The sequence below is a fragment of the Carlito syrichta genome, unplaced genomic scaffold (genome assembly GCF_000164805.1).
Source record: "Carlito syrichta isolate Samal-C Ts95f unplaced genomic scaffold, Tarsius_syrichta-2.0.1 Scaffold314133, whole genome shotgun sequence".
Classification (NCBI taxonomy): Eukaryota; Metazoa; Chordata; class Mammalia; order Primates; family Tarsiidae; genus Carlito; species Carlito syrichta.
The window spans coordinates 130087-157640 of record NW_007258229.1 but is presented as its reverse complement, the minus strand read 5'-3'; the positions used below and the strand labels follow the sequence as shown (position 1 = coordinate 157640).

The 27554-nt window shown below is 36.8% G+C and overlaps 1 protein-coding gene across 1 annotated transcript in view; it reads right to left on the bottom strand.

The window, feature by feature from the left end:
- The window catches only part of ASPM (abnormal spindle microtubule assembly), a 75019-nt gene that overhangs the window by 14589 nt on the left and 32876 nt on the right, over nucleotides 1-27554 (bottom strand). The window contains exon 18 of the mRNA XM_008071162.1: nucleotides 934-1100. Within this exon, the coding sequence (XP_008069353.1) occupies nucleotides 934-1100 (167 nt within the window). The remainder of the gene's footprint in view (nucleotides 1-933; nucleotides 1101-27554) is intronic.

Genomic DNA, 27554 nt, shown 5'->3' with positions numbered 1-27554 from the left:
GGAAAGAAAAGTATTAGTACTTAAATTCTAACAATTAGAACTTATATACATGTCAAAATGAAAAAATAAGTTTTCCAACTGTCAATATTTCAGTGGATTAAGAAATATGAAGTTCTATGATTCAAATGTGATGTAGAATTTTGAACAGGATCAAAAGAAAGTATGAGTATCTAGATCTAGACAAAACCTAGATAAAAGGGATAGTGGCAGAAACAATGGTAAAGTATAAAATCCTGCCAGGTACAGTGACTCAAGCCTGTTTCCCAGCACCTTGGAGAGGCTGAGGTGGGAGAATTGGCTTGAGCCCAAAAGCTTGAGATCAGCCTCAGCAACACAGTGAAATCTCATCTTTATCCAAAAAAAAAAAAAGTAAGACGAGAAGAAAACTCTTATAGTGAAATAAAAGAACATAGATGATCTGGTTACAGCTTCTGAAAATGTGTGTGTAAAAAATAAACTAGAAATAGGAAAATACAATTAGCACAGACAGGTGGGTAATTAGGGTCTTCAGCATTAATGACAAAGTATGGAGAATGATACAGAGCTCAAAAGAAAAATGAGTTGAGAAAACACTTTTTGCCAGTAACTAAATCACCAAACAAAATGGGCCAAAGCTAATAAGGAAACCAATACTCAATTAACTAGATTATTTTATATTCACTTCCTACTCTTCTGTCCTTACTCTCATCCCTATGAATCTGAATTAATCAAGTATAAGTAAATGTCTTTCACTAAATTATAAGGCCACTCTCTATCTCAAAAAAGAAAAACAGTTCAAGAGATATATTTTGTTTCCTTAATGGAGAAAATACTAACAAAACCAAACATCTAAATTAAGCATTAACAAATATTTAAAATAAAACCAAATAAATGTTATTTTGTACAATAGCTAATACACATATATACTTCTCACACTCTTTCATGATATATTACCGTGTTCTCTCCTGTTTGGTATAGAAGCAACCTTGAATAATTTTAACAGCTTTTAATACAGTTAGATATTCTTTGCGAGCTCTCCAACACCGATACCAGGCTTGAATCTTGCAGGCAGCTTTCACTTTACATAAATATTTCTTGACTTTATATGCCCTCCACACAGCCTATTAAAAGTAACGAGTATGCAATGAGTTGTCTATTTTTTGGAAATGAAAAGAATCACTATTAAAGACAGGATACAGTTAATGTAAACAAAAAACCAAATTGTATAAATATAGTTACATCATTACTATTTGACTCTGACACATAGTGAGCTCTCTGAGAACAATGGTGCTTACTAGAGCAAACACCTACTATGTGCTTTATCACACTCCATGGCTGGCTGCCAGCCCAGCATAACATAACCCTAATCAGTAATTATAAAATGTAAAACAGCTTGTCTAAACAGTCAGATTATGTGCAATACCTCAATTCTTTGGAAGAACAGAAAGAAAAATGAACACACTGACCTACTCCACTTCCTGGGGAGAAAGAGGAATCCTTCCCACTCAATATTCATTTGGGTTTTATGACCATACTGCAGAAGAATCCTGAGAGCTCCTATCTATAATAGGACTGTCAGACTTCTTGATTTTGACAACCTTGTAGCAGACTAAAAGCTTATGTGAAAGCTACAACTTTTTGGACTGAGCACTAAAAACTATCAGTCCTTATAATAACAGAGATAAGTAATACTGAATATGTTTATACTATATATATATTTACATGTTATATATATTTTATGTAAACCTGAATTCATTATATGTACATGTATATGCATTATATATGGGTGTATACACAGACATACACAGAGGTATTGAGTAATATACAGTATATTCCAGTGATTCTCAAATGTAACTGTTCATCAGAATCAATAGGGAGCTTTTAAAAATTTCATGCCTGTGGTGACCCCATATCATAAAAATCGTATCATAAAGATTCCAGGTGATTCCAATATGTGGTAAAGTTTGAGACCACTGATATCTGCTAAAGACGACATGCATAAAATATTTTATAATGCTAATTCCATAAAAGAAAAAAGAATCAAATTTTCATAAGATTATTATTTTCACTTTTCAGTCATTTGAGCAGAATATAATCCTAATGCATCCAATTAACAACTTTCAATTCTAAACTTCCTGGTAGCGTTTGGAATTTGATCACTCCTTCCTTTCTCCCTCAACCCTTGGTTTCTTGATACGGTCTCTTAGTTTTCTTCTTTCCCTCAGAATACTATGTTGGCTTCACTTGTCAATGTCCTTGGATTTTTATATTCTTTAAGGCTCAAGTCCCAGCACCTCTCTCTTCTTTGATTCACACATCCTTTCAAGGTGATCCTGTTACTCCCACAACTTTAATTATCATGGTATACCAATAATGTACAAACCAAATTCTAAACTTCATACTACCTTCCTGAACTCCAGATATAGTCAACTGCCCTACTAAACATCTCAAAAGGGACATTTGTTAAGTACTTCAAACTTCATGTACTCCAAACTAAACTACGCATCAATCTTAAAACCTATTCCGAGCCGGGCTCGGTGGCTCAGCCTGTAATCCCGCACCTTTGGGAGGCTAAGGTGAGTGGATTGTCTGAGCCCGTGGGTTCAAGACCGCCTGGGCAGGCGAGACCTCATCTCTACAATAAAATAAAAAATTAGCCGGGTGTGGTAGCGCGCACCTGTAATTCCAGCTACTCGGAAGGCTGAGGCGGAAGGATCAACGGATCCCCAGCAGGTTGAGGCTGTGGTGGCCGGGAGCGGCCACAGTACTCCAGTCTGGACGACAGAGTGAGACTCCAACTCAAAACAAAACAAAACAAAACAAAAACCTATTCCTCCCTTTGTGCCCTATGTGTGTGCAAGAATAACTCTGCAGTTACTTAACCCATAAACATGGCTTATTTCTTTGCATACGCTCTATATAGTGCCAATTCTCTCCTTTCAGTCAAACTAATTCCCACAATCCCATTGTCACTAGCTTATACTGAACTATAACTATCTTTCACTTGGCCTACTGCCAGTATCTGGTCTTCCTGCTCCCTTTCTAGTCCATTTTCCATATTCCTGTCATAGAAATTAAAAAAAAAAAAAATTATCCTAGCCTCTTGTTACAACTCCTTCCAAACTTCTCCTACTCTGGAGGATAAAGACTAAAATTTTCTGTCTTAAATATCTATTCATAAATTTACTTCCTCTGTCGCCAACCAAGTCCTATTTCATTTTTTTTGCTTTTAGTTTTTGGATTTTGACATGTTACCAACTGCAGATGGAATACTCCTTCCATACATTTTACTTGGGTATTTACAACTCATACTTCAGCTTTTCAATTTAAATGTCATTTGCTCAGGGAAGCATTCTCTGACTACTGAGACTAGCTCAGTTTCCTGCTCTGTTTCTTGTATTATAATTGTATTATGTAATTGTTATAATTAGTCTTCCTTGTTCAGTTCTTTGAGGACAACAACTAAGTAAATCTTATTTACAGCCTATTCCTAACACCCAGGAGAGTATTTGGCACATTGCTAGCACGTGACATTTGTTGAATTAAAATATTATTTCTAAGTTTAACAGCAACTCAGCAAGATATGAGCATACCACATGCAGGTTATCAAAGGTAGAACAGAAATAGCTGAAGTATCTAGGTTGAGTCCCTGGATCTGCCTCTGTCCGTGCAAGTTACTTAACCATTTTCAGTTCCTTCATATTTTATTTTTTGCACTCCCAGGCTGGAGTGCAATGGCATACTTATGGCGACTGCAGCCTCAACCTGCTAGGCTCAGGTGACTTTTCTGTCTCAGACTTCCAAGTAGCTGGAATTACAGGTGTGCGCTACCACATATGACTTGTTTTTTGATTTATTGTAGAGACAAGGTCTTACCAAGTTGCCCAGGCTGGTCTCGAACCTCTGAGCTCCAGCAATTCTCTCGCCTAGGCCTCCCAAAGTGCTGGGATTACAGCTTAAGACACCGTGGCCTTCCCTCATATTTTAAAAGAGATATAATATTCTTTACATATTTGGAGAATAGATCAAACAAAATAATATGAAAGCACTTTGGAAGTCAAAAGTGCTAAACACTGAATAAAGTATGTGCAGTATCCTAAGTAACTCTGGTTAACAGATTAGGAGAGGAATAAAGTTACTCTACTTGGCCTAAATTATATTGAATAAAAATTCAACCAAGCTTAAATTTTCCACTTAAAAAACACCTTTGCTAAATAGAATGCTCCCATCTTCTCAAAGTTCTTCTAAGAGTGCTGAAATGCACTAAGTTTAAGGTGACCATGGTCAAAATAATCCAGGTTTTGTGCTATCTTAACTGAATTATTATTGGTGTCCTTTTTCTATTCTCAAAAATGTTGCACTTTAGAAGATAAGTAAAATGGTCACTTCAACTAAGTATTATTCTTTATGATTTGCTTAAACTCATTTTATACATTCTAACAAATATCAGTCCAAAAATAGGTTGACAGTTTTAAATTTTTAAAAAACCTGCATTTCTATGGTGCTATTTTTAATTTCCTGAAACTTCTGTTTCTGTATAAATCCTTTCACTCTAGCTTGAATAATGATAACACTACTGATTTATAAATAAACTTGTCTGACACTTCGTAGACAGAAAGACTCTGTGGTAATTTTGCAAAACTGCTGCTGCTTTTTTATACATTAAAAACTGTTTTTTGGTTTGCCATACCCTGAAATATTGCTGTAATGTGATAGCAGCTCTTTTCTGCTGAAGAAATCTTCTTCGATGCATAGCCATCTGAAGGAAGGACTGAATTCGTAGGGCAGCACATTTCTGTGTTTCCAGTTTTCTTGTGAGTATTTCACAGAAAGTTTTTTGACTTGTTACTACAGCCCTATTTTGAGAATGATACTCTGCTTCCTGTGAATAAGCAAGTAGAGGAGTTTTATACCACTCTTGAATCATAATGTTCTCACTTTGAACAGCTTCATACTGAGTTTTAGTTCTGAAACAGTGGAGTGCAGCTTGGTTAACCATGGCTGTCATCTTATCCTCAGACATGTTTTTCAATTTTTGTCTAACTTTTATGCCTCTAAAAGCAGCCTGAATAGTTTGTACAGATTTCTGAACTGCTAAAAACTTTTTTCTTTCCATTTTTACTCTAACATATGACCTATAATAATTCTGTATAATAACAATTGCAGTTTTCTTTGCTTGATAATCAACTTTGGCCCTGTGCATTCGGTAGAATGACTGAATTGATGTGGCAGCCAGGCGCATACGTTGGATGCCCCTTCGTACCTTAAAGCCTCTGTAATAAGACTGTATACAAATAACGGCTTGGGTACGCTTTGCAGTTAGTACTCTGTATCTTCTTTGAACAGAAACTATTATTGTTCTAAGATAGAGATAATGCCTCCGTATTTTAAAGGCTTTAAAATGCTTCTGAACAATAATGGCAGCCTGGTGCTGTTTCTGCATTTGTTTTATGTCCATGTTCTGAAAATTTGCCTGAAAACAAGTCTCTGCTTTCTTAAGCTCATTGTGTTGAAGAGTTTCCTGTTTCTTTTTATTTGTTCTATATTTTTCTTGTATTACTTTTGTAGCCCACTGAAGCTTTTGGTAGAAATAATACTGCCTATACATTCTATATGTGCTTTGTATTATGATTGCAGCTTTGTGTTTTTTCCTTAAAAGTTGTCTTGCTTTCATTCTTTTATATGCAGCCTGAATGACCACAGCAGAATCCCATTGTCTGATATAATTTTTTCTTTGCAATTTTGCAGCTCTATATGTCCGATAATATTGTTGAATTAGAATTGAGGCATGTTTCCAAGTCTGAAATGTAACATATCTTCTGTGCATTCTGAAAGTAGCTTGAATGAGAACCGCAGCCCTGTGCATTTCTTGTAACTTCTTCATTACTATCAATTTTCTGTAAGATGACTGTATTGTAATGGCTGCTTTTCGTAACTGTAAGAATTGGTGTAATTTATGCTTAGCACAAATGGTGGCTCGATATTTACGCTGAACAAAAACAGCAGCCTTTCTGAGGGAAATGAATTTTCTCCTCATCACTAATGATCTAAACCTACTCTGAATAAGGGTTGCAGAGGAATGCATACCTTTCAAACGTCTTCTAGTTTTCATACCCTTGAATGAAGCCTGAAGTATTACAGCAGAATGTCTTTGTCTGAGATAATGCTGCCTCTGCAGTTTTGCAACTCTGTTTGCTTGGTATCTCTGCTGAATCACAGAGGAGGCCTGTTTCAAAGCTTGGTATCTTACATGTGCTCTATGCATTCTGAAGGTAGCCTGGATGGAAGTAGCAGCCCTGTGCATCTCTTGCATTTTTTTTCTTACTATCCATCCTCTGTATGATGACTGGATTTTAATAACTGCCTTTTGTAACTGAAGGAACTGTAAGTGATGCTTTGCACAAAGATTTGCCCGATATTTTCTCTGCATCCATACAACAATTTTCCTGAGAGACAGGAATCTTCTTCTCATCATTAGAGTTCTATATCTCTTCTGAATAAGTGTTGCAGCTACGTGCATATCTCTTAAATATCTTCTAGCTTTCATTCCCCTAAAAACAGACTGAATGCATATTACAGAATGTCTCAATTTGTTATACCTTTGAAATTGTATGTTTCTTTCCTTCACTGCTCGATATCTTTGCTGTACTGTTTTTGTTACCTTCTTTAACTTATTAAAATGTATTTGCTGTCTGTATCTTCTATAGTTTGACTGAATGAGTGTTGCTGCAATCTGCATCTGTCTTAGAGTCTGTCTAACTCTTACTCCTCTAAAATTTGCCTGAAGAATATTAACAGATTTCAAAATTTTCCGGTACTTTTCACGCTGAATTTTACCCTGATAATATGCTCTATATCTTACTTGAATTACAATAGCTGCTGTTCTTATTGTACAGTATCTTGTTTTTGACTGATACATTTTAAACATGGCTTTAATAAAAGTGGCTGCCATGTGCATGTGTTGAATATGCTTTCTAACTCTAATACCTCTATAAACAGCTTGGATTTTAATTGCTGTCTTCTTTAAATTAAGATACTCCTTATGTTGATGGTTTGTAATTCTAATATCTCGATACCATCTCTGAATTATAATAGCTGAAGCCCTGTAGGTTACATATTTCTTTCTGGTTTTGCAAGCTCTATATCTAGACTGTATTGTGACTGCTGCTTTGATGCAAACGTCTATTCTTTTTCTCACTTTCATACCACGGTAAGTTGACTGTAAGGTAACAATAGCTGCTTTTGTTTTCAAATATAAACGATGCTGTTCCCTTCCAATACTATAAGCCCTGTAATACTTTTGAATCAGAACAGCAGCTTTTTTCATGATTTTCCACTTCTTTTGTTGTACATGCATTCTATAGTATGACTGTATGATGACAGCATATTTGTGTTGCCTTTCAATCTGTCTTCTCAGCGTTTTTCCCCTCCACATGGATTGAAGTATCAATACAGCATGATGGAGCTCAAGATACTCTGTACGTTGCTTCTTTCCTGCAGTCCATGCCCTCAGATGTTGCTGGATGACTGATGCTGCTGTTTTTGACAATCTAAACTGTTTCTGGGCCTTGGCCATTCTAAAAGCAGATTGAATCTTCACTGCAGCTTCACGTTCCCTTCTGATCTGTTTTCTAACTTTCCAGCCACGATAAGCAGACTGGATAAAAATCACTGCTGCCCTTGTCTTTAAAAATTGTGTTCTTATATTATAAAGACTCTTGTGTGCCCTGTACCATCTCTGAATCTTTATAGTAGACTGCAGTATAGATTGATATTTTACTCTTTTTCTATAGCCTCTAAAAGCCCTTTGAATTTTAAGAGCAGCTATAGATTGTTGTTTGTTTAGCTGGCGTACTTTATAACCTCTATAAGCTGCTTGCAAGCAAATAGCTGCTCTTTTGACTCGCAAGAAATTCTTCCTCTGATTGACTTGTGCTTTGTATGCGTGATAGTATTTCTGAATGACAACAGTTGCTGTATAAATGTTCAGGTAGCAATGCCGCATCTTTCTCATCCTGAAATAAGATTGTAGTGAAATAGCAGCTTTTCTTCGCAATCTCATCTGCTTTCGGACCAGGTATCCTCTAACAACAGCTTGTAATTTGATACAAGATTCACGCATCTGCATATATTCTTCTTTCTTTTGTGCAGCCATTTTTTTGGAACGGTAACATTGCTGGATAAACAGTGCAGCTGCTCTTAAGTGTAAATATTGTTTACGTGCTTGCTGCATCTTGACAATCGACTGCAATTTTACTGTAGCATTTTTTAGGCTCAGAAATTTCTTTTTAGAAATATAAGCACGATAATATGATTGAATCTTTATAACAGATGTGAGGATGTGGATAAATATTTTCCTAGCTTGCATCCCTCTATATGCAGACTGTAGAACAATGACAGCAGAACGTGTTTTCTGGTAAGATGCTAGAACTTTCCTGGCTGAAATGTAAGCTCGGAAATGAGTCTGAATTATAAGGGCTGCTTTCTTCATCTTCTTATATTTCTGTAATTGTTGATATTTTCTTATGTGTGCCTGCAATTTGATGACACTCTTCTTAAGATTTAAAAATTGAACTTTGTCTCGTCTCATTCTCCAAAATGACTGAATAACACAAGCAGCTCTAATTTGTTTATATAAATTACGAGCTTTCATTCTCCTAAAAGCAGTTTGTAGTTGAATGACAGCAGCTCGTTTCTGAAGATACTTGGCGCGCTCAATCTTTCCTTTCAGATAAGCCTTGTAGTATTTCTGGATAGTCAGTATGGACTCTTTTCTTTTTTTAAATAACTTTTGGGCTTGAAAGCATCGAAATCTTCTCTGAATGATAACAACACAAGATCTAATATAAATATATTTCCGTAATTCTTTGTGCTTTCTATACCATGATTGTATGACAACAGCAGACTTTTCTTCTTTAGCTTGTTTTCTTAAATACCATTCTTTAAAAGCTCTTTGCAATATTATTGTAGCTTTTGTTTGTAACTGCATTTTACGATGCTTCCATCTTCTGAATGTAGACTGGATTACAAGAGCTGATGACTTTAGCATTTCATATCTTTGTTGATCTTGTTTTCTTCTCAAACAAGCACGCCAATGTCTCTGCATGGTAACTGCAGCCCAAAGATATTGTTTATAAGAAGTAACAGCAATTCTCATTCTTATCCTAGACTGTAGGATGACTGAATAATGTTTCAATTTCAGAAACCTTTTTCTAGTAGAATATTTTCTCCAATAACCCTGAAAAAGAAAGTATACAAAGTAAAATGAGCATAGCTTTCTATATTTAACATTTTTGAAAATACTAATATTTCTAACATCCTGCTTAAAAATAAACACATTAAGTTAGAAACACCAATCTATTTTTGTTAGATACTTATCTATTTGTAGTTTGGTTTTTACATTGATACAGCTGTAAACAACTTAGAAATCCAGTTAAATCCTAATTATATTTATATATTACATTTCTAGTCCAGAGCCATAAGAAAAATAGCAAATTTATACTAGAAGAAAAAGAGTTAAAAAAAAAAAGCTACAATATTATTCTTTGCTATATATTGATTCTAAATAATTTCCTATAAGTTTGTTTCTGGCTCTCATATGGTCTCCTTTTTGAAGGTTGCTAACCGTCTTATAATGATTGGATATACTATGTGAAAGATACTACACCATCACATTACAGACCTGATAATACATGGGGGACCCAAAAAACTCAGGATTTACTTATAAAAATTTTTTTATTTATTCTTACTTGTTTAAATTTCAGTTACCTTCAAAGGACTCTCCATTTGATGCAACACACCTATCAAGATGCTTTTTCCGCTGCTCAAAACAGTTTTTGAACTCATCAATTTTGATACCTCTTACAAGGGGAGATCCCAAAAAACTTAAAATTTATTTATAAAAAATTGTGTATTCTTACATGCTTAAGCTTCAATCACCTTCACACAACTCTCCATTTGATGTAATTTGCCAATCAAGACACTTTTTCCACTGCTCAAAACAGTTTTTGAACTCATCAATTTTGATGTCTTTTAGTGTTTCTGCCGTTTTTGTTTCACCTCTCCCACACTGGCAAAACATTTCCCTTTGAGGACTTTTTTCATCCATGGAAACAAAAAAAAAGTCACTCGGGGACAGATCAGGTGGATAGGAAGGTTGGGGCACAAGGTCCATGCTGTTCTCTGTCAAAAACTGCTGAACATTCAGTGTGGTATGGGTAGGTGTTTTGTCATGGTAGAAAGACCAGTCACCTGTCTGCCACAACTTGGGATGTTTCTTTTGCAAATTGTAACTCAACCTTCTCAAAACTTCCAGATAAAAACTTTGGCTGACTGTTTGATCTGGAGGAAAGATAATTTGGTTTTTTTTGGGGGGGGGGGGGTTCCCCTCTCGTAAATACAGAAGTTTAAAGAATAAGGGAGCCAGATCACTTTCAGAGTCATTATTTTATTAAGAATAAAATTACTTTTTTCCTTCCAAATTTAGGAATTATATATACATGGTAAAAATAATTCTGGAAAGGCTTGACAAATAAAACTTCTGTCTTTTGAAAAGCCATGGTTATAATGTAACCCCTGAGTTAAGTCAACAATATTTTGGCTCAACAAAAAGGGCTATAAAGTCTCAAATTAATTCCAGCTGTTGGTATTTAAATGATCCCAGTCTTCTAGAAATCAAGTTCTGGATGTGTTAGCAATAAGACCATTCATTTGTCCAAACATTGCTAAGACTAGGGGTTGGGAACCAAGTTTGTTCCCTATGACAAGTTAATTTTTATACATAAATAGAGCAATATAGGGACTAGGTACCTCATACTCCTATAGCACTATCTATTCTGCTTGCAGCTATGATTGGCTCAAGCACACCTATCCATGGATGAGGAGAGTTAGGAAGAATATATGCACCCCCTTTCTTAGCATTTCCTATGAAAGTTATTGCCTTCTTTCACTATTAAATGTCACCAGAGATTTCATTCCCACTCTTCAGTCTGACAATAAATGATATGTACACCACATTATTTCTCTTACTGTAGAGAGATGCACAAGTAATTAAAACATTTATCCAATTACAGTCAAAATTGTTTATGCAAAATGACTTTGAAAACTATAAATGCTATATAAATATAAGGTATTATTAAGCTGCTTTAAGATAAGTAAGGCAAAACCGGGCTCGTTGACTCAGCCCGTAATTCTGCGCCTTTGGGAGGCTGAGGTGAGTGGACTGCCTGTGCCCACGGGTTCAAGATCTGCCTGGGCAATTTGGCGAGACCTCATCTCTACAATAAATCAAAAATCAGCCGGGCGTGGTAGCGCGCGCCTGTAGTTCCAGCTACTTGGAAGGCTGAGGCAGAAGGATCGCCGGAGCCCAGCAGGTCGAGGCTGCGGTGGCCGGGAGCGGCCATTGCACTCCAGTCTGAGTGACAGAGTGAGATTCCAACTCAAAAAAAAAAAAAAAAAGGGTAAGTAAGGCAAAGTAAAGCAGAAATAGTACCCAGAATTGCAGTTATTATTTTTGTCTCCTACCAGATATCTGTTTATAAACCCTCAAACTAAGAAATTGAAGAATCAGTGAGAACAAAATATTTTACACTTCAATAATTACTTCTTCTAAATTATCATTACTAGTCTGTTACTGAAATGTTAATCAACTTTGATACATAACCTGGAAGACAATTTCATCTCCTTGCCTAACAATTTTGCTTATTACAATAGCAGTTTTATCAACATTATCAAATATCTCTTAAAAGTAAATAGCATTTACTTAGAAGAACTTTGCATATAATTTTCTCATCTATTTCTCACAAAATTCAGTGAGTTGGTATACTTCACTTAAAGAAAGAAAACACTTACATAGCAAAACTTTTTGCAAAGTCACAAAGAAATAAATAGTTGATATCAGGATCTAGATTTTAACACCAAAATAAAGTGTTCTTTCTATTCTACCATAAATATCTGTAGATTGGTGTATTCATAGCCCAATTCTTAATATTTTCTGGAATCTACAACTTTGCCATACTTTGTTTTGCCTCTTACAAAAGATGCAGAGTCTGCTTATCCCTGGATATGAGCAGTCATCAAAAGAATATAGTAGAGAAGTGTAACTAAAGGTTCAGTTTCTGGCCAAAGGACCAAACCGGGTAGTTGTAAGGAACTAGAACGTATCAGGAAAACTGAAGATAGTGGAGCTCAGGGTAGTAATATGATATGTTGTTTACGAATTTCTAAGTTTACCACCAAGCTGTGCACAATGTGAATCTAGTCTAAAGAAGAATACAGACTTTAGGAACTCAATAAGAAACAGATCATGTTCTAGATCCCAGACTGTCTACTGAGTGTTACACAAATATCACTGAAAAGGCTTTGAAAAAGAAACTGACATTGAAACCATACCCATGGAAGGCTAATGTGAGTTTGTGACCTAAACCCAAACAGATGAATGACCTGCTGAAACTGAAATATCACCATTCTTCAGTATTTAAACAAAACAGTCTCATAACATGTCAAATATACAGAATGCAATTAAAAATTATTTGACATACAACATAACAGGAAAATTTCAATACACAGGAAAAGACAATCAATAGATGTCACTGGTGAGATGACACAGATATTAGGATTATCTGACAAAGTTTTTAAAGTAGTTAGAATAGAAATGCTCCAATAAGTGAAATTAACAGAAAGACAGAAAGTCTCAGTAAAGGCATCAAAGATGAACAACAATCAAATACGAATAGCAGAATGGAAAAACACAATAACCAAAGTAAGGTTTCACAGCAATGGCACAATAGTAACATGGAAATGAGAGCCAAGTTAATGAACTTGAAGATCAATAAAAATTATCTATGCCGATCAAGAAAAAAAATTATTGGGGAAAAAAATGTTTCAATAAACTAACAGTAAGAGAACTACCTTAATTTGATAAATAACATTTGTAAAAACCTACAGCTAATGTCAAACGTAATGATGAAAAACTGGATGCTTTCCCCGTAAGATCTGGAACAAAGCGCTGATTACAACTTCTAATCAGCACAGTACTGGAAGTCCTGGTAAATGCAATAAAAGAAAAGGAAGCAAAAAAGGTATACAATTGGGGGGAAGAAATAAAACTGTCTTTGTTCACAAAGCCTAGAACTATCTACTTAGAAAATACCAAAGAATCTTAAAAACAAACAAACAAACAAAAACAAATCCTGGAAATAACAAGTAAATTTGTAGGTTAAAATAAAATTTACATTAGGAGCAAAAAAGTTATATACTCAGGTATATATCTAACAAAATACATATAAGATATGTAAAAGCAAAAATGCAAAACTTTGATGAAGGAAATCAGAGTCTCAGAAGATCTAAATAGACAGATAAGCCATGTTCATGAATAGGAAGACTAAATATTGTTAAGATGTCAGTACTTTTCAACTTGATATTTAAACTCAATGCAATCCCAATCAAAAACTCAGTTACTTTGCATATCAGCAAACTGATTCTAACATTATATAGACTTCTGGGGAGATGGTGTGAATGGGTAGGGAAAATAGAGTGAGAGTTGACAAGGGGAATGCAGTGTGCATGAGAGGAGGATGACCCCAGATATCCTTGGCTCGGGCAGCTTGGTTACCCACCCAGGACAAGGAAAGTAAACCAAATGTTCTGTAAACCAGGTGTTTTTGGCGGAACATTTGATTTATCAGGAAACTGGACTCAGACCCTAGCCAAGAGCAAGTTCATGAGTCCTGAGTTAATTAATAGACACCTGCTCTGTTAGCAAGAGGGGCTCCTCTTCATCTGAACATAGCATGGGAAAGAGCAGCAAGGGAGAGCTCGAGATTTCGATCCTTGATTGGGAGATGCTGTCTCCGGTGCTGGCCCCGTCTGAGTGATGAGAATTTCCCCGAGATAGGATTGCAGGACGGTGGTAAAGTGTTTTCCCCTCTTTTCTTTCTTTTTCCTCCTTACTAATATATATTTCTATCTCTAAATAAAGCTGTTTAATTTTCTTCAGCTGGCATGTGGCGGTGTTCTTTGCGGGTCGAGTCCAATTAATATTAGACCGTGCACGGCAATTCAGATTCCTTGCTGTCACAAATTGGCATAGTCGGCAGGATCCGCAGAGCCACCCAAACATGCCTTTCTTTACTAAGAAATCTGATGTTAAATGTATAATTTGTGATATTCCTGCCTAGGAGAATTCCTGGCTGTTTTTCTAGTTTGGCCAGGGAATGGGAGAAGTGTACTGTACTAACTGAAAACTGGGATGTGCCTTTACAAGTCGCTGAGCCGGCACGGGTAACTGAAATATTGCAGACTGTCCCGTTGGAAAAAGGGAAGGGACTACAGGGAGTGGTGCGGCGGGGGTGGATTTTGTTACATGCATACTGTCAGATATGTCTTAGTAAGCATGCTTTGATAGAGGAAAAATGTAACTTGGAAAAGGAAAATGCAGAACTACAGAGTAAGCTTGCTATGCTACAGTGTCAAAATTATATCTTAGGAGACCAGTTAGAACCTATCAGACAGTGGCCGAAAAAGCTGCCATCCAGTGTGCTCAATATAAGTATAAGAAAAGGAAAGGGAAAGTTAACAAGAGGAAAGTACATGCTGTTATTGCATGTGCTGAAATGGACTGGGACCCGAATATATTATAGGAATAGACATGTTAAGGGGACTGACTTTAAATCTAACAGATGACACTCACAGATTTGCTGTTCTACCCCTAAAAATAAGTAGTGTAATGGTAGGAAAGCTGCATATTGTTGCTATTCTTTTGCCCACCCCATCTAAAGTGATTAATTATAAGCAGTATCAGATCCCTGGAGGTCATAAAGAAATTGGGGAAACTATAAAAGAATATGTGTATGCTGGGGTAATGGTAACTACTACTACTGAATGGAATAATCCAATATGGCCTGTTAAAAAATCAGATGGTAGCTGGAAAATGACTGTAGACTACAGGAAATTAAATAAAGTGACTCCCCCACTGACTGCTGCATTCTTGATACTATAACTTTAACAGAGAAGATCCAAACCTATAAAGGTCAATGGTATGCAGTCAACGATCTAGCTAATGCTTTCTTTACAATTCCTATTGCCTCATAGTAGTGGAATCAATTTGTTTTTACCTGGCAAGGTAGACAATACACCTTTACCTGGTTGCCTCAAAAATATAAACATAGCCCTACTATATGTCACAAATTAGTGGCAGAACACCTACATTACTATTTTATTCCCATGGATATACAAATTGTCCATTATATTAATGATATTTTAATACAGGGGCACACCTCAGAACAAGTATATGATACTTTAGAGCGCATAATGATCTGTTTGTGGGAAAAAGGTTGGGAAATCAACCCTGCCAAAATACAAGGTTCAAGTCAGCACGTAAAATTTTTAGGAATCAATTGGAATGAGGTGCATAGGATTATCCTCCCCAAAGCAAAGCAGAAGATTTTGCAGTGCCTAAGAGTAAAAAGGAAGCACAGAAATTCATTGGACTGTTTGGTTGCTGGAGGAATGATGTTCCCCATCTGGGGCAAATACTCCAACCACTACATAAAGTAACTAGGAAAAAAAGATAAGTTTGATTGAACCCAGTCAGAATCAAGCCTTTAAAAAAGCCAAAGCAGCTATACAAACGGCCTTGGATCTATGGCCTATAGAGGATGGGCCTGTGGAGCTAATGGTATCTACTGATAGCATGCATGCTAACTGGAGTTTGTGGCAAAAACAGGGGGCTCAGAGTGTACCATTGGGATTTTAGTCACAAAAACTGCTTGAGACTGGAGAGCATTACACCCCTTTCGAACAACAGCTTTTGGCTGCCTATTGGGCCCTAGTAGAGACAGAACAGTTAACTGTGAATCATGAAGTACTATTAAGGCCAGCTATACCAATTATGCAATGGAACATAAGTGATCCTGTATCACACAAAATTGGTCATGCTCAGGAAGCCAGTATAATCAAATGGAAGTGGTATATACAGAATAGAGCTAAGACAGGCCCTTCCGGCATCCTGACCCTACATGAACATATCTTTAATATGCCCAGTGTTAATGAGGGTTATGAACATCAACCTCCCCTTGAATTGGAAAATTCTAAAGTAACTTGAAATCAAGGATTTGAATCATTGCCTGAAGAACAACAGCAGAACTGCTAAGTATATAGGCCATAAATGATGCTGGAAGGCAAGAGCCTATAACCCTGCAACAGGAATGGTGTTAGATACCCTAAGGAAAGGAAAGAGTAGTCAATCTGCAGAACTTCAGGCAGTGTTTTAGGCTATCAGCTATGAAAAGGGAAAGCGATGCCATCTTTTTACCAATTCCTGGGCAGTGGCTAAGGGGTTGGTTACTTGAATGCCTAAATGGCATGAAGAATAATGAAGAGTACAAGATAAATTATTATGTGGAAGTGAATTATGGAAAGAGATCTGGGATATGGTTCAAGTTACAAATGTTTCTGTCTTTCATGAAAATGCCCATGCCTCCAAAACGTCGGTAGAATGTGAGTACCACGCCAAACCCAACTCTCTGGCTACTAGAGTAGTAGATATGGATGAAACCCAAATACATAAAGAGCAAGCATTGGCAAAATGAATACATCACCAATCAGGATGAAACCCAAATACATAAAGAGCAAGCATTGGCAAAATGAATACATCACCAATCAGGCCACTTAGGATCTTCTGCTATGCACAGGTGGGTACAGGATCGGGGTATCAGCATCCCTTTATCAGTGTTAAAGCAGGCTAAGGATGAATGCTCAGCTTGTCAACTGGAGAGTAAAAAGGCTACTCCCTGAGCTGTTACAAGGGAGCTCGATCAGGGGAAGGCACAGCCCAAACCTGGCAAACTGACTAGGTGGGGCCCTTGCGATCTCAAGGGGATGTCAGTCCATTTGTGCCTGTGTAGATACCTACTCTGGAGTCCTAGTCGCCTGTGCATACCGGCGGGCCAATCAGAAAAATACCTGTGGAACCTTAGATATCATCTGTTTATATTATGGAATCCCATCCCAAATTCAAAGTGATAATGGTTATCATTTTAAAGAGAAATTAATAGATTAATATTGTGAGGACCATAACTTCGAATGGGTCTATCATATTCATTATTATCCCTAAGATGCAGAATTAATAAAATGGATGAATGGTATGCTAAAAGAAAAACTACGTAAATTGGGAAATGCCGCCTATACACACTGGAAAGATCATCTGTTTACGGCCTTACAGCAGCTGAATAAATCAGCCCTTGGGAGAAAGTACTCCCTTGGCCCGAATGATGACACCTAATCTACAGATTAGAAAGCATATAGTCAAGTACCATAAAGTGGTGGATCTTTTCTGATAAAGCACAAGTCCCATATCAAGGTACTTTAGGCTCAGCTGGATATAATCTTAGAAACTGTTTGGATTAATCCTCTGGAACAGGTCACGATAAATACTGGATTGGGCATTCAGTTGCCTTCTGGATATTATGGGCAAATAGCTGCTAAATTCAGTGAGAAAAAAAAATACAACTTATGGGACAGATAATAAATTCAGACTATGTAGGGGAAATAAAAATAATCTACATAATACATCTTTAAAAAACCTTACATTTTAATGTAGGAGATAGAAGAAAGAGCTCAATTACTAATAATCCCCTATAAAAATGTTATATGAGAACAAGTTCCTAGAGCACTAAATATCCCAAGTAGGTGGTTTTGGATCTACTAATGAGTCTGGAGTCAAAGCATGGATAAAAAGGCACCCAGGAGACACACTTCAGCCTGGCTAAATAATAGCTCAAGGAAATAATAATGTGGTGGCAGTAATAATGCCAGGACAAAAATTCCCACAGATGCTGCCCACTAACTAGGTAATAAACTAGGTAGTTTAATCGTACCTAGTTTATTCTTGTGTTGTTATACCTGACCGTTGATGGATGAACCCCCAGAATAAAGTTATCCAGTAACAGAACAGATGGAGTTGAAAGAATGCAACTAAGCCACGCCAGCAAAACAATTTCACCTGTAATGCTAACACTTCTTGTACAATTGCCAATATAACAACAGTCAATACCACAGCCTGAAAGGGCAAAGTTCCTTTGAGGGTTATTATAGTAGGTTCCTCTCCAATTAGTATATCTTCATATGTAAATATATCTTGCTGTCTAGTTAATATGAGTTTAGCCAATCCTATTACTTGGAAACTGAATTTAGAAGACCAAATAGCTAAGTGTCATGCAACTGAATTAACTTTTACTGTAAATAGCTCCCAATTTTTACTATGTTCAAATTCAACTGCAATTACTAACAGAAGTACTTGGGCAAATCATATTTGGATTATTGTAAATAAACCCCCAAACATTACAGTTCAGATACCCCAAGTGGTAAGGATTCCAAAATCATGAGTCAATGTATCAGTTATGGTCAAAAAGGTGCTCTTTCACTTTAATGTAACTTTCCCAATTATCCCACCTTGTGCTCGCCAGAGGCGACATGGTATAATACCCTCTTGGAAGGGTTTGGGTCAGAAATGGGACTAGTAAATTCCATAAATTTGTAAGTCCTGGCCAACAAATTAAAGAACACTGGGCTCGACACTGAGGAGGCCATTACTGTTAACGCCCAATGGCTTCCAACTTTGATACTTCCTCATAAAAATACCTTAAGCTATCAAAAGGATATGCTAAGACTATTTAACAGGACTCATCTCCAACAGTATAACATGACCATCCTTATTAATTGGACAATATGTTCGGTAGAACATCTGTATATACTAATACAAAAGGAACATGCACAACAAGCTTTGCAGGAGGAAGGAATAACAACATGGAATAACAACATCTTTAAACTCCCTCAGGCGGCCTGGATAATCACTCAATCCCCAAATATTACCTGCAAAGAAACTTAGTGTAGAGGTACCATACAATATTATTTACCTTCTCTAACCAAAGAATTATGTTCGTTTCATGTACTCTTCCTCCTTCATTTCATGTACCTACCTCCTACCCTGATTCAGCCGTGGAACGAAGAATGTGACCAGAAAAAGATGAGGAAGACCAACAAAGAGATCAGTGGTGAAACCAGAGCTGATCCAACCCCCTCCTCTCCTGCAATCCTCTGAAAGTCAGAACTGCATGGCTGGGGCATAGCTGAGAGGGACAAACCTAGGCAGAACCTGGACATCAGCCACAATAGGAGTACTCTACTCCAGGATAAACCTGGCTGGCTCCTCCATCCCCTGCCAGCCCCTGGGGAAGAGACAATCCCACACCTCCCCAGGAGAAACTCGACCATACAAGAGTAAGTGGGAAGGACTGAAGCTCCACCCATTCCCACTGCCTCCTCCTCCTTTCCCAGGCAGGACACTGGGAAGATTGTGAATGAGGCTGCAGCTCTGCAGAAGACAGCAGAGGGGCTTACCTGCAAGCAGCAGAGAGAAACAATTACAGAACCTCAAGAGGGCATGTTTTTTGTGTGCTTCTTTGTTTTTTAAATTTTTTTACTTTCACCTTTGTGCAAAAATATGTATGTGAGGGTTTGATTTAAAATCCCCTCAACTTATTTTTTTGTCTTTTCTTTTTTTACTTTCTTCTTTACTTTTTTTGTTTTCTGTTTACATGTTTATATAAATGATTGAGTGTTCATCTTTCAGTTTATTTTTTGTTTGTTTTGGCTTTTTGGTTTTTCTCCTTTTTAGTTTAATGTCTTGGTGAATGTATGTGTGAGGGTATGATTTGAATTCCTTTTTTTCCCATATTGGGTTGGGCATGTGTGTATTTAGTTGTCCTGTTTTTTTGGGGTTTTTTTTCCAGTTTGGTTTGGTTTCAGTTTCTGTGTGTATGTGTGAATAGTTATTTGCTTTGGTTTCTGCCTTTGTTCTTTTCATTTTTTATTTTTTAAAATTTTTGTCCATCTTATTTTATTCTACTTTTCTTTGTTCTCCTTGTCACTGTTATTGTATCTTGGACTCAGGGGGTACACATTTAGCATTACTCATATAGAGTGGTGGTAGGGAATGGGTCTCAGGGAACCCCTACCACAGTCATTATGATTTGCAATTAGTTTCGGAATCAAAGCTCCCCAGCCTCCATTTTATTTGACTCTCAAAACTACAAGAAAAAAGCTTCCCACCCACAGACCTGTTTAAAACAAATTCAAAAGTGAAAGCCTCTCCCACTGCAACTGAATAACGGAACTAGAGAGAAAAGAAAGAGATCTGTCACAAATGAGGAAAATATCAATGGAAGAACATAGGTAATTTCCCATGTAACAAAGAGAAAATGCCTGAAAAATCAGACATCAGAGCCCAAACAATGGGAGGCACCACTGATTGGCCCCAGATTACAACAGGGATTAGGGAACGAATGGAAAGAGTGAATAAGACTCATGAAAGACAAGATGCAACACTGAAAGAACTTGTAACAGAAATTTTGACCATTAAAGATTTCGTCCAGGAAATAAATAACAAGATGACAAGCATGGAAAGCAGAATTAATCAAGCAGAAGAAAGAATCTCATAACTTGAAGACCCAAAACATGGAATTAATGCGCTCTGTAAAAAACATAGAAAGAAAACTCAGAAAGAAAGAACAAAAAACATGTGATTATATCAAGAAACCATGCCTATGCCTGACTGGTATTCCAGTCACAAAAACTTTGCCTATCTCACCAGAGATACGACCATCCTAACACAAGAGATACAGAGAAGCCTGGCAAGACATCAAATGAAAAGACCAACCCCTAGACACATAGTAATTTGCCTACCAAAGTGGGTAAAAAAAAAAAAAAAAATCCTAACAACAATAAGAGAGAAAGGTCAGACTACCTATAGGGGAAAACCAATCAGAATAGCAGCAGACCTATTGGCAGAAACACAACAAGCTAGAAGGGACTAGAGTCCAATATTCAAAGTTTACAAAGATAAACAATTTAAACCAAGAAATTCCTGCCAAGTCAAGCTTAGCTCCATCAGCAATGGAGAATTAAAATCCTTCCCAGACAGTCAATTCCTAAGAGATTATGCAGCTTCCAGATCAGCTCTATGGGAGACACTTAAAAAGGTACTAAGCACAAAAGAGAAAAAAACAGAATGACTACACACTTCCCAAGAGAAAAGAAGAACACAGAATCAACAAAGAATACATTGTAATGGCAAATTTGAAAACACACACACACACACACTAACCCCAAAGTTGAAAGATAACAAACAAAAAATTTTTGATAAGAACCTCATAATGGGGATAAACAAGCACATTCAAAATCAACCTGCACATGAATGGACAAAATGTACCACTAAAGAAAAACAGAGAATGGCAAATGGATAAAAAACCATGACCCACTAATTTGCTGCATCCAGGAAACTCATCTCACAACAAGGGAAATGCACAGACTCAAAGTTAAAGGATGGAAAACGAATTTCCAGGCAAATGGATCACAAAAGAAGGCAGGAGTCATGAACTTAATAGCAGTCAAAACAACCTTTAAGCTAGCAAAAATTTAAAAAGATATGAAAGGACACAACATAATGTTAAGAGGTATAAGAAATATCCATCCGAAACATACATGCACCCAACACAGGAGTACAAGTGTGTATAAAGCAACTACTAAGTAAGATTAAAAAAATATCGACACTATCACTATTATAGCTGGGGACTTAAATACCCCCATTAACAACCCTAGATAGATCATTGAGGCAAAAAAATCAACAAAGAGATCCGGAACCTCAACTTGACACTTCACCAAATAGACTTAACAGATAGCCACAGAACACTTCACCAAACAACCAGAGACTATACACTCTACTCATCTCCACATGGAACATACTCCAAGATCAATCACATCCTCGGCCATAAATCAAGCATAAACAAATTTCATAAGATCGAAATACTGCCATGCACCATCTCAGACCACAGTGGGGAAAAAAAATAAATATCAACACCAACAAAATTCCCCCCAAACCCACAAATACATGGAAATTAAACAGCATGATGCTAAACAATTAATGGGTCAACACAGAAATCAAAACAGAAATTACAAGATTCCTGGAAACAAATGAAAATGAAGAAACACTGACAAAACCTCTGGGATGCCATGAAAACAGTTCTATGAAGGGAATTTAAACCTCTGTGAACACACATCAAGATCAAATGGAAAGATCACAAGCAAGCAGTCTAACAAATCACCTAAGGGAGCTGGCAAGACCAGACCACCAAAACCCTAACTTTAGCAGAAGAATCCAGATCAACTAAAGTAAAAGCCCAAATACAGGACATAAAAGACAAAAATATCATAGAAAAATCAACAAAACAAAAAATAAACAAGACTGATGATCCCATAGCCAGACTGATCAAGAAAAAGAAAAAACAGCCCAAATAAACACACCAGAAATACAAAAGATCAAGTTACAACTGACTCCCCCAAAATACAAAAGATTATTAGAGAGTACTATGGAGGTATGGAAAAAACTTGATAACCTGAATGAAATGGAGGACTTTCCAACATCATACAACCTCCCAAGGTTGAAACAAGAAGACATTGAGACACTAAATAGACCAATAACAGTGCAGGAAATTGACTCGGTCATAAGAAAACTACCTACAAAAAAAAAAAAGCCCTGGACCAGATGGCTTTCCAGTGGAATTCTACAAAACATACAAGGAGGAGCTGACACCAATCCTACTGAAATTATTTCAAGCAATTGAGAAAGATGAAATTTTCCCCAAATCATTTTATGAAGCTAACATCACACTCATACCCAAACCGGGTAAAGATTCAACAAAAAAAGAGAACTACAGGCCAATATCCCTTATGAACATAGATGCAAAAATTCTCAACAAGATTCTAGCAAATCAGATCCAACGTCACATCTCAAAAATCATCCACTGTGACTAAGTAGGCTTCTTCCCCAGGATGCAGGGCTGGTTCAACACCTGCAAGACCATAAATGTAATTAAATACATCAACAGATGTAAAAACAAAAACCACACGATTATATCATTAGATACAGAAAAAGCATCTGATAAATCCAGGACCTCTTCTTGATAAAAACTATTGGAACTCAGTGATCTATCTCAGAAACAAAGAACAGAGTACCATATGTTCTCACTCACAAGCGGATCTTGAACAACTATAATACTATAAGAAAGGGATTGGCAGTAGTGGGAAACTGTCGGGGTAGTGGGATTGGCAGTTGAAGGAAACTGCTAAGGGAGGGAGGGGCACACCTCATCAACAAAGATACCTGCATAATCAACGTTTGTATACCTAATCCTGAATTGTACCCCACATCTTTATAATAAAAATAAAATAAACAAAAACAAAAAAGCCCTTGAACACCTAGGCATAGAAGGAACATATCTCAAAATAGTAAGTGCCACCAACCATAATCCCACAGCCAGCATATTGATAAATGAATAGAAACGAAGCATTTCCCCTGAAAACCAGAACAAGACAAGGCTGCCCACTCTCACTCTTCCTGTCCAACATTGTGATGGAAGTCCTTGCAACAGCAATTAGACAAGAGAAAGAAATCAGGGGTATCAATATGGGAAAAGAAGAAGTTAAGGTAGCCCTCTTTGCTGATGACATGATCCTATACCTCGAAAATCCAAGAGAATCTGTCAAAAATCTGCTTAAACTGATAAAGGACTTTGGCAAAGTCTCACGGTACAAAATAAATGGGCAAAAGACAGTCACATTCTTATATACCAACAACAAACAGTCAGAGAATCGGATAAAAAGCACAATCCCATTCACAATAGCCACACAAAAAGTTGAAATACCTCGGCATCTTCCTAACCAGAGACATGAAAGACATTTACAATGAAAACTATAAAACACTGCTCAAAGAAATCTAAAAAGACACAAACACATGAGAAAATATTCCAGGGTCTTGGATAGGAAGTATCAACACTGTTAAGATGTCCATCCTAGCCGGGATCAGTGGCTCAGCCTGTAATCCCACACTTTGGGAGGCTGAGGTGAGTGAATTGCCTGAGCCCGCAGGTTTGAGACCCGCCTGGGCAACTTGGCAAGACCTCATCTCTACAATAAATCAAAAATCAGCCGGGCGTGGTAGCATGTGCCTGTAGTTCCAGCTTCTTGAAAGGTTGAGGCGGAAGGATCGCCGAAGCCCAGAAGGTCGAGGCTGCAGCGGCCGGCTCTGCACTCCAGTCTGGGTGACAGAGTGAGACTCCAACTTAAAAAAAAAAAAAAAAGATGTCCATCCTACCAAAGGTAATCTACAGATTCAATCCAATACCCATTAAATTACCAACATCATTCTTCTCAGATCTGGAAATGACAACACGGAAATATAAATGACCACAAATAGACAAAACAATCCTTAGCAAAAGAAACAGAGCAGGAGGTATCAAACTTCCAGACTTCAAACTTTAATAACTTAAACTACAATAATCAAAACAGCCTGGTATTGGAACAGGATAGAGATTCCAGAAGCAAAACCTCAATTTCTCAACCAACTCATGTTCAACAAAGCCTCCAACAACAATCACTGAGGAGAGCAGAACTTATTCAGTAAATGGTGCTGGGAAAACTGGCGGATCACATGTAGAATATTGAAACAGGTCCCCTATCTATCACCATATAAGAAAGTCATCTCTAAATGGATCAAAGACCTAACCATAAAACCTCAAACTGTAAGAACCTTAGAAAATGCAGGAGACACCATTATAGAAATCAGTACTCAACCAATTCCTGATAAAAACCCCAGGTGTCCATGTCATAAGAGATAAGATCGACAAGTGGAATCTCGTTAAACAGAAAAAAAACTTCTGCAAAGCAAAAGAATCCATCAAGAGAGTGGGGAGACAGCCCACAGAATGGGAAAAAAAATAGTTCTGGATCTATGAAGAACTCAAACACGCCGAATCGAAAAAAAAAAAAAGAAAAATAGCCCCATTAAAAAGTGGGTAAAATAAATGAATAGACACTTCTCAAAAAAAGATATACGGGCAGGCAACAGACACATGAAAAAATGCTCCCTAATTATCAGAGAAATGCAAATCAAAACCACACTGAGATACCACCTAAACCCAGTAAAAATGGCCATCATCAATAAAACATATAACAACAGATGCTGGCAAGGATGTGGAGAAAAGGGAAACTTCTACAGTGCTAGTGGAAATGCAAACTAGTTTAACCTCCATGGAAAACAATTTGGCAATTTCTAAAGTAACTAGAAATTAACTTTCCATATGGCCCACTACTGGGAATATACCCAGAGGAACTCAAAGCTTTCTACAAAAAAGATGCCTGCACACACATGTTTATTGCAGCACTATTCACAACAGCCAAAACATAGAACAAACTGTTCTGCCTTTTAAAACTGAACTGTATAAAAAAAAAAATACGGTACATATACACAATTGAATATTACACAGCCATAAGGAAGGACAAACATATTACTTCATTTACAGCAATGTAACAGCAACTTGGATGAATTTAGAGTCAATAATACTCAGTGATCTGTCACAGAAACAAAGAACTAAATACCATATGTTCTCACTCATAAGTGGACCCCAAACATTTACCATAATACTATAAGAAAGGAATTGGCAGTAGCAGAATACTGCCGGGGTGGGCAGGAGGGGGAAACACAACATCAGTAAGGGTACCTGATTTGAAACCAGGCAAAGTGGGGACCAGAGGGAGGCCCAAACTTTACTTGTACAGTGTCCACTTATTTACCTCATCCTGAATTGTACCCCACATCTTTTAAATACATATATAAAAAAATTAAATTGAAAAAAAATTTATATGGAGAGGCAAAAGACCCAGAACAGCAAACATAATATTGAAGAAAAACAAGATTGGAGGACTGTCACCACACAAAGTCAAAATTTAGTATAAAACTACAGTAATAAAGACAGTGTAATATTGGAAAAAGAAGAAACAAATCAACGGAGCAGGACAAAAAGTCAAGCCAGAGACCAACAGAGTATAGTCAACTGATCTTTGGCAAAGGAGTAAAGACAATTGAATTGAAAAGATAGTTATTTTTTAACAAATGGTACTAAAACAAGTATACATTCACATACTCCACCCCCTCCCAAAAGAAGAAGAAGAAAAAGAACCCAAACACTGTCTTTATATTTTACAATAATTAACTAAATTGGGTCATAAACCTAAATGTAAATGCAAGACTATAAAATGTCTAAAGGATAGCAAGTTAAAATCTAAGTGCCTGTGGGTTTGGCAATAACATTCTAGATACAACACCAAAAGTAGTGTATCCATGAAAAACAAAAAAGTATTAGCTAGACTTTGTTTAAATTAAAAAATCTGCCTCTAAAAGATTCTGTTGAGAGAATGAAAAGACAAACTACAGAATGGGTGAATATATTCATATAAAAAATTGGTATCCAAATACATAAAGAACACTTAAAACTCAACAGTAAGAAATCAAACAATCTAATTTAAAAATAGGCAAAAGATTTGAACAGACGCCTTACACCAAAAAAGATATATGACTTATAACATGCATATGAAAGGATGCGCAACATCGTATGCCATTAGGGAATTGCAAACTGAAATAATTTTAATACCATTATACACCTATTAGAATGGCTACAATTCAAAGCACTGACAACACCAAATACTGACAAAAAAGTAGATGAAGAAACAGGAACTTTCTAGGGAAGTGTGAAATGGTACAACTGCTTCAGAAGACAGTTTAGCAGTTTCTTAGAACGCTAAACATAGTCTTAACATACAACCCAACTCAAGTACCCACAAAAGAGAGCTGAAAACTTATGTCTATGCAAATACCTACAAACAAATGTTTAAGGCAGCTTTATTCATAATTGCCCCAAATTAGAAACAGCCAAGATATCTTTAAAGTAAATGGATACCAAAAAACTGCAGCACTAGGGGGGACCCCTCCAAAAAAAATCCCAAATTTATTTATAAAAAATTGTGTATTTATTCTTACATGTTTAAACTTTAGTCACCTTCAAAGTACTCTCAGTTTGATGTATTACACCTATTAAGATGTTTTTTCACTGCTCAAAACAGTTTTTTAATTAATCTATTTTGATGCCTTTTTTTTTTCTGTTTTTGTTTCACCTCTTCCGCATTAGCAAAATATTTCCCCTGGAGGACTTTGTTCATCCAGGGAAACAAACAAACAAAAAAGTTGCTAGGGGCAAGATCGAGTGAATAGGGATGATGGGGTACAGGGGTCATGTTTTTGGTCAAAAACTGCTGAACACTCAGCGCTGTGTGGGCAGGTGCATTTGTAAATCATCCATCATGAAATGGGCAAGTGCGTTGAAAGAATCATCAAAAGAAATTCACTAAAGCCAACCACAGCCTCTCATAATAACACTAACTACTACACTGATGCCAATGGGTTCTAGAGCACTTAGTGGAAGAAGCCTATACTACAAAGGGCCCACCCTCCAAAAACTAATTCCATTTTTTCGTGGGTTCCCCTCATATATCGACACAATGAAATATTATTCACTAATTTTAAAAAAAGCGATCAAGCCAGGAAAAGACATAAACAACTTTAAATGCAAGTCACTAAGTGAAAGAAGTCACCTACTATCTGATTCAAGCTAAATGACATTCTGAAA